Source organism: Colobus angolensis, unplaced genomic scaffold, assembly GCF_000951035.1.
Source record: "Colobus angolensis palliatus isolate OR3802 unplaced genomic scaffold, Cang.pa_1.0 Scaffold163, whole genome shotgun sequence".
In the NCBI taxonomy this organism is placed as follows: domain Eukaryota; kingdom Metazoa; phylum Chordata; class Mammalia; order Primates; family Cercopithecidae; genus Colobus; species Colobus angolensis.
The window spans coordinates 2,840,859-2,852,436 of NW_012114744.1; the positions used below are offsets into that span (position 1 = coordinate 2,840,859).

Below are 11,578 nucleotides of genomic sequence, written 5' to 3' on the forward strand. Positions count from 1 at the left end.
CCAGGACACCTCCTTCCAGTCCTGAAACATCTTTGTAAGACTGTAATGTGTGTTTACATCCTAGGTAATCACTGTGGCCCACTGTTGAAGAGCTGTGACTGTTCTTACCCTTCTAGCTTAGATAAATTTATAAGCACAACCAGACTACATATATGAAGCTGATGAGACCTTGTCTTTTTTTTAATGAGCTTTTCTTCCCAATAGGAGTGACTATTTCTTTTCTTCTTCCACATTTTCAGGTTTTAGTGTACTTGTGATTGCTACCCACTTACCACTGTTAAAGTCCACTCAGGAGAGAATCTGAGAAACACTCTCAAATTAAGTTGAACATGATGGGTAAGTAAAGTATTGTGAAAGTTCACTCTCATGATTTCTAATGGTGAAACCTGGCAGGGTGAGTAATCTTTGATGAGGTTATCACTTATAATCTTTCATATATTGAGATCATGTGTAAGAAGCACCCAGCACATTGCTGAACACAAAGTAGGTATTAAATAAATGTTGGCTTCCTTTTCTCCTACTCCTCCTTGCTCTTCTTTTTAATATACCTTTAAAATGATGCCATACAAATGGCCACACAGTCTTCTATATTTAAGATCAGTTCTGGCATTAGGAAATTCTATAGGGGAAGTATGTGTAATCATTAAATGCTTGGGCTCAGGCCACAGATTGTGTAGGTTTAAATCCAAGTTTCCTCTTTTATTATTAATTGTGCAACTTGCTTGGGAAAATATGAAACTTGTTTTTCCTCAGGTTCATTACCTGTAATATATAGTTAATGAAGAAGTTACGTGTCCCATGAAGGTGTTGTAAAGATTAAAAAAGGCAAATTAGGCTGTGTATTTGTCATTATAATTTGGCATATATGGTAAGTGCCCAACAACCATAGGCTATTATAAAATTGTTATAAAATGATATGAGCTATCATTGAGCAGCATGAAAGAAGAGCTTCACTGTTTCACCTACTCTCACCCTGGCCCATTAATCTCTTTCCTGTTCCTGACATTTCAAAGATACATTCAGGATTTCAGTCATGACCTTGAGCCACATTTGAACAGTTTTCTGGTGGATAAGTCCTTATTCCCACATTATGTAAGTACCTAGATGCAAATCCTGAATATCATGTCGCAATTAGTGCATTTGGACATGCTTGCTGTGTTAAAGCTCTGAATAATGGTAAAGTTTTATTTCTACCAAAACAAATTTGGACTGTAATGTTTTATGATAAAAATCTATGGTCTTCCTATGTACATGTGTGAGTACATGCTTAAAATGGAATGTTATAGTTAAATGTAATTCTTTAAAAGTATATAACTCCAGTGGCTACTTGGTTTGGCTACTTGGTTTGTAGATTTCTGCTTTCCTGTTTCATTGTTAAACAGGCCTGAAAGTTATTATTTCATGAAACTAATGTGAGGAAAGAGACTAGGTTGATGTATAAGTGACATTATAAAAGTACATGAGGGATGATTTAATTAGAAGCAGTATTACACAGTGATAGGAGTAATGGTTTAGAACTAGACCCAAGTTTGAATCTTAGCTCTATCATTATAGGCATTTACTTAACTTTTCTTGTTTGCTTACTCAACTGAAAACTGAAGATAATAACACCTATTTACATGGCTGTTGTAAGGGTGGTATGAATAATGTCTGGCAAATAGTAAGAACTCAAGTAACTGTTTCATTCCAGAAGAAGGAGAGTGACTGAAAAATATTTGGAGTCTCCTCCAGCCATATTCCTTGGTCAGCTTCTATGATTCTCTTTGGAGCTTATTTCTTAATCCCTTTATTTTCACTTGCTTGTTGATAACAAAGAATAACTAATTATTAATTTATTTCAAAATGCATGTATTGTATTTGATGGGCCACACTAATAGTTATAAACTAAGCAACAGATTGGGAATGGGGAAGTGGATGGAGTGAGTTCAGTCACATGTCTGAGAAAAGTCAATAGTGAAGACAGAGTCTCAATTTTTGTCGTACTGGTGAGATGAAAACACAGGTAGAGGATTTCAAACAACAGAGTGGATGGTGAGTTAAAAATGCTAAAGTTGCCTGTAATCCCAGCACTTTGGGAGGCCGAGACGGGCGGATCACGAGGTCAGGAGATCGAGACCATCCTGGCTAACACTGTGAAACCCCGTCTCTACTAAAAAATACAAAAAACTAGCCGGGCGAGGTGGCGGGCGCCTGTAGTCCCAGCTACTCGGGAGGCTGAGGCAGGAGAATGGCGTAAACCCGGGAGGCGGAGGTTGCAGTGAGCTGAGATCTGGCCACTGCACTCCAGCCCGGGCGACAGAGCAAGATTCCGTCTCAAAAAAAAAAAAAAAAAAAAAAAAAAGTGCTAAAGTTCTTTCCTGGTGTCTAACTTAATGCAATGTGGTTTATCTCTTTGCCCTTTTCTCTACTATTCAAATTTAGGATAATAAAGATTAAATGTTTCTAAATCTTACTTTACAATATTCAAGAAAAAAGGTATGCTTTTGTCCACTGAAGTGCAAAGCAGAGCTATGAAAACCTGCTGAACACATTCTTTATTTTCAGCACATGTTCTTGTCTTTCCATCATGAAATGCACGTTTTATTTGTACTGTATTTGGGTGACCACAAGTAAACAATAAGATAATTCACAAGACCCTTGCCTTAGATGTGTCGACAGTGAAGTAATCAGGCCAAAATTTTTACTTTCCTTTGAATTTTTCAATTCAAACACAATGTGTGCTTGCTTTTACACAACAGGGTTCAGGGATTAGAGAGTTGGCTCTTTAAATACCGTCAGAGACACAGGCAATCCTACACCAAGTGCTCAGAAGGAAGGTGCCTATGCCTGGGAATGCCCAGATGCCCTTAGAGAGTTGAAGATGGCGTTTCTCTGAGTCAGGTCAAAGTTAACACATTACCTTCGCTTCAAAGACTGCTTGGATTCCTTTCGGTGGATTAGTCAAGATGTTTTGCTGACTGAGACTAGGAAATCTATAGGAGGGCGAGTTAGTTTACATTGTTGCTTGTCATTGTCGCTAAAACACTCCAAAGCCTTCCTTAAAAATGCACACTGGACTAAAAACGACAGACAAGGAACAAATCCTGGGCCGGTAGTTAGGCAAAGCACTATCTCCTCTTACCTCCTTGTAGATTTTTTTTCCCCCTTTAAGTACGTATCCTCAGATTTCTTTGCCACCCTTGGAGTTCACTCACCTAAGCCTGAAACTAATAAAGCTTGGTTCTTTTCTCCAACACGCAGAGGAAGCGCTAAGGTGAATGCATCAGACCCACACTGCCGCGGAACTTTTCGGTTCTCTAAGGCTGTATTTTGATACATGAGAGGCACATTTTCCTTCCCTTTTCAAAATGCACCTTGCAAACGTAACAGGAACCCTGCTAGGATCATCGGGAAAAAGAGGAAGAGGAGGAAGGCAGGCTCGGGGGAAGCTGGTGGCAGCGGGTCCTGGGTCTGGCGGACCCTGACGCGAAGGAGCGTCCAGGAGGCTCTCCGGGGAGCCAGTTCTCCTGCCGGTGGCTTCTTCTGTCCTCCAGCGTTGCCAACCGGACCTAAAGAGCGGCCGCGACTGTCGCCCACCTGCGGGATGGGCTTGGTGCTGGGCGGTAAGGACACAGACCTGGAAGGAGCGCGCGCGAGGGAGGGAGGCTGGGAGTCAGAATCGGGAAAGGGAGGTGCTGGGCAGCGAGAGAGCGAAGGAGGAGAGGAGGAAGGAGCGGGCGGGGTGCTGGCGGGGGTGCGTAGTGGGTGGAGAAAGCCGCTAGAGCAAATTTGGGGCCGGACCAGGCAGCACTCGGCTTTTAACCTGGGCAGTGAAGGCGGGGGAAGGAGCAAAAGGAGGGGGTGGTGTGTGGAGTAGGGGTGGGTGGGGGGAGTTGGAAGCAAATGACATCACAGCAGGTCAGAGAAAAAGGGTTGAGCGACAGGCACCCAGAGTAATAGGTCCTTTGGCATTAGGAGCTTGAGCCCAGTCGGCCCTAGCAGGGACCCCAGCGCCCGAGAGACCATGCAGAGGTCGCCTCTGGAAAAGGCCAGCGTTGTCTCCAAACTTTTTTTCAGGTGAGAGGGTGGCCAACCGAGCTTTGGAAAGACACGTGCCAGCGAAAGATTAGGGCGTGTATGGGCCGGATTTGGGGAAAAGGAATGAGCAGTTTTTAAAAAGATGCGCTATCATTCATTGTTTTGAAAGAAAATGTGGGTATTGTGGAATAAACCAGAAAGCATTAAGAAGAGGTGGAAGAATGAACTGAAGCTGATTGAATAGACAGCCACATCTACTTGCAACCGAAAAGTTAGAATCTCAAGACCCAAGTATGCTACTATGCAGTTATTTTATTTGATTTTTCTAAGAAACTAAAAAAACTTGTTAATAAATACTTAAGTGTGGTTTATTGGTTTTCCCCCTTCATGCCTTGGACACTTGATTATCTTCTTGGCACATACAGGTGCCATGCCTGCATATAGTAGGTGCTCAGAAAACATTTCTTGACTGAATTCTGCCAAAAAATTTTTTGGGGTAGGTAGAAAATATGTGCTTAAAATATTTATTGTTATGAGACTGGATAAATCTAGTATTTGTCACAAGTACATTGTTCTTTAAAAATTGAAAGCAAATTTGTTGAAATATTTATTTTGAAAAAAGTTAGCTTTACAAGCTATAAATTTTAAAAGCCATAGGAATAGATACTGAAGTTATATCCAACTGACATTTAATAAATTGTATTCCTAGCCTAATGTGATGAGCCATAGAAGCTTGCAAACTTTGAGCCATAGAAGCTTGCAAACTTTATCTAATGAGATTTTTAAAAACAGCTTCTAAGTTTGGAATCTTAGGCAAAGTGTTATTAGATGTAGCACTTCATATTTGAAGTGTTCTTTGGATATTGCATCTACTTTGTTCCTGTTATACCTGTGTGAATGAATGAGTAGGTACTTCTCTCTCATGGGACATTACTTGACTCATAATTACCCAATGAATAAGCATACTGAGGTATCAAAAAAGTCAAATATGTTATAAATAGCTCATATATGTGTGTAGGGGGGAAGAGATTTAGCTTTCACATTTCTGTTATGTTTAGTTCTCTGCATGTGCAGCTAATCTTGGAACTCCAGTGCTAAGCAGAGACTGTGGCCCTTGAAGGAGAGCTCCTCCCGGTGGATAAGAGAGAAGGACTTTACTCTTTGGAATTACCTTTTTGTATTGATGTTATAGCACCTTTTGTTACTCCATCTATAAAATCGGCTTATCTATTGATCTGTTTTCCTACTCCTTATAAAATCAGAATGTTAATTGGCATAAATTATAGACTTTTTTAGCAGAGAACTTTGGGGAAGCTAAATGCCAATCAGTCTAAAAATGCAATTTTCAGAAGAATTAATATTCCATGGATAGTTCTAAATACTAATGAACTTTAAAATAGCTTACTATTGATCTGTCAAAGTGGGTTTTTATGTAATTTTCTTTTTACAAATCACCTGACACATTTGATATAGGTTAAAAAATGCTATCAGGCTGGTTTGCAAAGAAAATGTATTACAAAGGCTGCTAAATGTGTTAAGAGCATACTCATTTCTGTTCTCCAAAATACTTCATAAGTTGCTCTAAGAATAGGTATGTTTTTAAAAGTTAAGTTCCTACTATTTATAGGAACTGACAATCACCTAAAATACCAATGATTACAAACTTCCTTCTGGCCTTCTAGACTGCAATTCTGAAAGTGTAAAAAACGTATTTTTTGCATTAAGTTAGGCAGTATTGCTTAGTTTTCAAAAGTGGTAGATTTTGGAGTCAGATTATTTCGATTCAGATCCTACATCTACTGTTTAGTAGCTGTGTTGCCTGAGGCAGGTCCCTTAACATCTCTGTGTGTGACTTGACCTTTAAAATTTGGAGACTGTCATAGGGGTTAATCCCTTGAGAAAATGAATGTGAAGAGTTAGCCCAATGTTAACTGCTATTATTATGGATTACCATATTTTTACATTCATTACAGTACATGTACCTTATTAATATAAGATGCTCAATTCATCTTTGAGTATAATTTTGTGACTCTTAATCTGGATATGCAATGAGTGGGCCTGGATGAGAATTTAATTTATGAAAAATTGTGTTTCACATGGCCTTACCAGATATACAGGAAACATGTCATATGTTTCTATCATAGGTTGTTAAATACCTTAGAATTTAACTTTCTGAATAGGAGCCCTTCAGTTTGAGAGTCATAAAACAGTAGAATTGTTATGGTATGGGTTATAGATTGTATTGAATATCTCTTTATAGGTCTAGGTTTTGTCACTGGAAAACCAAAAAAGTTTGGAAAAAAATCTAAGTTATTTCTTACTTTCTTAATTTTGTGTGGATTTCACATCAAGTATAAAATTTGAAGAACATCTGAACTATCATAATCCATATATATATATATATATATATATATAAAATAGACATAATCTAAGAGAGAATTTCACCATGAAAAATTCAGGTAGTTCTTGACTATCATGGAAAACAAGTAAATTAAATAGAAACTTTTATGAAAATGACATTTATGAAATAGGAAGCCATTTTTAAACTAGAAGTGATATATTAGTATAAAATTTATAATTCATGTACAAGTGGGATTGATTTATAAATGGTCACCAATGGAGATTGTGCTATTTAATTTGGGAAAATTTTTAAAATTTACATTTTCTCACAATTTTTAAGGTAGTTATTCAGTTTGTTCCTCTCTGTCTCTTCTCTCATGCCCTGAATTTTTCATATTTCACTTACTTGTAAGAGTGTATATCAAACCGTGTGTCAGATGACATAACTTGAATTTTGGTCATGATGTCTGTGCTATAAGTCTAGGTCTATAATGAGGAATTGTGGGAACCCAATAGAATCCAAGTATACAGTGCCATTGATTTCTTACAAGGGATGTGGGGTGTCTTATAAACTCTACAGATTAAGTCTCAAGTAAGACCAAAGAGTAAAATATTGTTAGGATCTAAGGTGGAAATTCAGCAAAGAATCACATAGTCTAAGTCTCAAGTTAACAGTAAGATAATTTGAAATACTTTTGTAATTATTAAACACAAAGTAATGAGAGATTTTTAAACAAACCAATACACCTGAATTTATATATTAGAATAGGTATGGTGGTTCAAAGTAGCTACCTAATAAAAACCACACTCGTATTCTAAACATTCTGCCTTTGATCAAAATAATTTTGGGTCTCTTATTATGAAATTGCCTTTCTAAATAATACATACATTTCTTCTCATAAGTATATATTAGCCTCATTATTTTATAGTTATTATTTTATATTCATAGCTTGCTTTAGATTAAAAATTATATTACCCAGACTGGTCTCTTGGACTTGCTTCCAAGTGACTTTTGACTGTACCACAAAATCAAATTCACTCTGAAAATATAAAGATTTTTCATCATAATTTCCTTTGTTAACAGCCAAATTCTACCTAATTTTAGGTGTTTTCATTAAAAAAAAAATACATTGCAAACTTTAAAGAAAATTCTTTGTTTGTTTTTAAAAGACAGTGTCTCACTCTGTTGCCCAGGCTGGAGTGCAGTGACACAAGCATAACTCACTGCAACCTCCACTTCCTGGGCTTAAGTGAGCCTTCCATCTCGCCTCACGAGTAGCTGGGTCTTCAGGTGTACAGGTGTGTACCACCATGCCTGGCTATTTTTTTTTTTTAAGTTTTATAGAGACAGTATCTCACTATGTTGCCCAGGCTGCTCTTGGAGCTCCTGGCCTCAAGTTATCCTCCCACCTCGGTCTCCCAAAGTGCTGGGATTACAGGCATAAGCCACCTCACCCTTTCAGCCTAAAGACAATGCTTAATGAAGAGAAATATAAGTGCTTTGAGCAATGGAAGTATAATTAAAATTATATAATGGAAGATTTAAAAATCGCCATTTTGAATGGGACCACACTTAATTTGGTTACATAAATTATGATACACTGTTAAAAATTCATCATGATTATTTTATATTTATATTTTATTTACATGTTGGCAATTTGTGAGGAAAGCTAAAATTATGGCTGAGCCATAAATAGTTTTGCAGTTTGTCAAGGGTGTTTGTAAAAATATTGCCAAGGAAGACCAGTTGACTACTCAAACAAGGGTTTAGTCTAGGTCTGATCAATACATATGCATTATCTTAGGTTTGTCTGTCAGACAAATCTTAGGCTATCCAAATCAAAATAAAATAGATGCATAAAACAAAGGCCAATATGTGTTGAACAATTATATTGTGATATACAACTGCTAAGGGTTCCTGATTACCATGAGTCCATTTAGTCAGTCCATGAGCAAATGTCATCAATGAGGACAACCCAGGGTTTCTGTATTCTCTCTTGGCTTTGTATCCTGTAGGAATTGGAGGGCTCTACTTCTGGGATAGGAGCCCTTCTGTCTTGAACAATGTTGCCTGCACACTAACAAATATTGACTTTCTACATCAGTCCCTCAATAGTCTTTTCTATTTATCTTCCTTTTGCTGACCATGTTTTGTTGTTACACAGTTGAGATTTTTTAACTGGGAACATGTGTTAATTTTGTATTAATTTTGATTAGCTTAACTCTCAGAGTTCTAAAAGTACCTCCTATACATGATATATGACTAAAATTATAATCACATATGTTTATATATAAAATATCTGTGTATATATGATTATATGATTAAGTTTCTTTTAGTTAATTTTGCAAGTTTTAAAAAGTTCTCCTTTGTTTTGAAGTTTATTCCTATAGTTTTTTATATGCTAGTTTAATTATTAATCACTTATTCAAAGAATATTCTTATATACTTATAAGGAATAGTGTAGTTTTAATATTTAATTCCTTGCTAAAGAGAGAAGTGGAATCCATTTTTCTTAGCTGCTTCATCAATATTTTATGTTTGATGTGACAGTCAAAATATCTCTCACAGCTAACTGTTACACTAGGGAAATCATGGTTTTCCAGTTTTCCATTTATGTTTTATAGGAGGGAGTGGAACTTATTGTAATAATATTCAATACATAAATGTTAACACTTGTCTGAAAGTCCTTGAGTGAATACCGCTATAAAATGCATTATTGTTGCTAGTGTCATTTCACAAGAGCCTATAATTTCAGTGTGATAGAGCTACAATGTAAGTATAGTATTGCAAAACCATCAGGAAGGGTGTTAACTATTTAGCTTGCAGTTATGTGTTGGTTGTCAAACTTTAAGAACATCTCTGACTCAGCAGCAGTTTTGGCAATTTTGATCCTGATGCATCTGCGTAGGGCATCTTCCTGGCGAAAACTTCTGAGATGCAATGAGGTCAAGAGGGGAAAACAGACTGTGATAAAGGTCTGGTCGTTTGGAGATCTTGGCAGAAAGCTTAATTTACAAATATGTCAAGTGCATGATCATGGAGGAAAACATTGCTATTTCTATTGGTTCTCTTTAGACCTCTACAATCGATTTACCACATAGTTGTTTCAGTGTGGAATTAGCATTACAAAGTGGCTTTATTTTAGGGCTTTGTGTCAGTAAAGAGCTTAGGCTTCTTTTAGCAAGAAGCTTGTAAGAATTTAATTTACTATTAGATTGCTTGATGTAGAGAATTACATTCCTACGGAGCTCTGAAAAATCTTTTTTCAGAGTTTTTCACAGCTGTATTCAAGTTGCAAGGCTTGTCAAGTTTGCTATTTTCTGTGCAGCTCTATGAACTTATTACTATCTTTTGACATAAATTATGATTTCAAATTGTAAAGCTCTGGATGTCAAGGCCTTTTCTAATTTGTTTAGTATAATATTCAGACCATTTCAGGACTTTTCCATGGAATGATTTAATAAAGATCTTTTTGTGATGGTTATGAGTTCATGGTGATCAACCCTAGAGACCTATGTATATTGTAGATCGATGATATTCAACAGTCCTGCAGTGCTGGCATCATTTTGATAAAAAGGGGTCAAAGCAAGTGGGACTGTGGGCAGATTTTTAGTACTTAGAACAATTATTCCATCAAATTTTCTTGTGTCCCTTCTGCCTTAGCCTTTGTGGGATAGCATGCTTGCTAATTTCTTGCTCATGGGGTAAGGAAATGAAGATTTTTGCTAGGTCTGTAGGATTATTAGGACTCTCAGGCCTGAAGCTATGCCTGGATATAGCCAGAAAATTCTCCCATAGCTTGCTCCAAGGAGCTGAGATAAAGCAGTACTTCCTTTTTAGGTCATGATTCTGGGTAACTTGAAAGATGACCTCATTCTTATTCTGTATTCTATGTGAGACATTAAGAAGGTAGAGGTGGACAAGAGGGGAATTGTTGCTGCCTTTATGGAACAAATTATCTGAAACCCAGGTTTCTCAAGGGCTTCATAGAAGCACTCAACTGGGGCACTTAACCCGAGTCTAAGGCTGGTTAAGGAAGGCTTGCTGGGGGAAGTGTCTTTTGCATTCATACCTAAAGGAGGTTATTCAATTAGAATTATCCAAAGAGGGTAGGGATGGGCTAGGAAAAATTTAAACAGATAGTGTGGAGGACTGACAGGATAAGTAAGCATGGCACCTTCAAAGTATCCTGAGAAGTTCCCTATGACTGGAACATAAAATGTGTGACAGAGATTTGTGGGAGATAGGTCTGAAAATTCTAGCAGGGGCCAGATCGTAAAGGGCTTTGTAGGCTTTGCTTGGGCTTTATCATACTGGAAGTGAAGAGCCATGGGTTTTAAACAGGAGAGGGACATAATCAGTTCACATACTGTTGCAGTTTTGTAAAAGAAAAGATGAGCTGAAAGAGTGGCTGTGGTGGGGGCGGGGGTGGGGTGAAGAGAGAGAGAGAGATTTGAAGGACATTTAGGAGGTAAAATCAACTGGTTTGGTAATTAATTAGCAGTGGAAGGTGAAGGAAAGAGAAGAGTTAAGGATAACATCTGTATTTGTTGATTTGGATAATAGAGGGGATAGTGGTGCTGCTTACTGAATGAGAAAATTTAATCAGAGAAGGCATGGAGTAGGAGTGCAGACATATGTGGCTCTGCTTCTCTCAAAACCAGAAAAGGAAATGATGTGTATGGCTCAGGGTCAGGTAATATGGTTATTTGAAAATGTATTACAGTGATTTAGAGCTTAGTCTTAGGTAAGAGATATAAGATGTCTGAGGTGACAGTTTTATAAACATGTAGAGTGCCCACTTGTTTGGCCTTATTGTGGCATAGGTGTGACCTGAGAGTGTTAGGAAGAAGCAGCTGAGTTCTAGGGACAGTATTGGTTAAATTCTACTTAGAAATTATACTTAGAACTCTCCTATATAACCTGCTAACTGATGTCTGAACCTCCTGATAACTTCACTCCTTTAGGGAGTGCTTTTCAGATCATGGGACACAACATATGAGAGATCATAGAAATTCAATGAGGTATGAAAATCTGCTTGGGACTGCAGATATTGTCTCCAGTGATTGAATAAAAATAGGAGCTCACCTACTATTATGAGGTTTTTATGTGTGTTAAAAGAAGGTTTTCATTACTTTTGAAAAGGTTATGTATCTTTGTTTTATGTTAAAACTTTGAGCTTTGTTAAATACACAGAGTTCTTTTTTTTTTTTTTTTTTT

The 11,578-nt window shown here is 37.3% G+C and overlaps 1 protein-coding gene and 1 pseudogene across 1 annotated transcript in view; one reads left to right on the plus strand and one right to left on the minus strand.

Moving 5' to 3' along the window:
* Positions 1–3,318, minus strand: part of LOC105508553 — a 35,690-nt pseudogene extending 32,372 nt beyond the window's left edge.
* A 554-nt stretch (positions 3,319–3,872) lies between these two features.
* CFTR (cystic fibrosis transmembrane conductance regulator (ATP-binding cassette sub-family C, member 7)) overlaps positions 3,873–11,578 on the plus strand; it is a 185,041-nt gene continuing 177,335 nt past the window's right edge. The window contains exon 1 of the mRNA XM_011937379.1: positions 3,873–4,056. Within this exon, the coding sequence (XP_011792769.1) occupies positions 4,004–4,056 (53 nt within the window). The 5' untranslated portion in view covers positions 3,873–4,003. The remainder of the gene's footprint in view (positions 4,057–11,578) is intronic.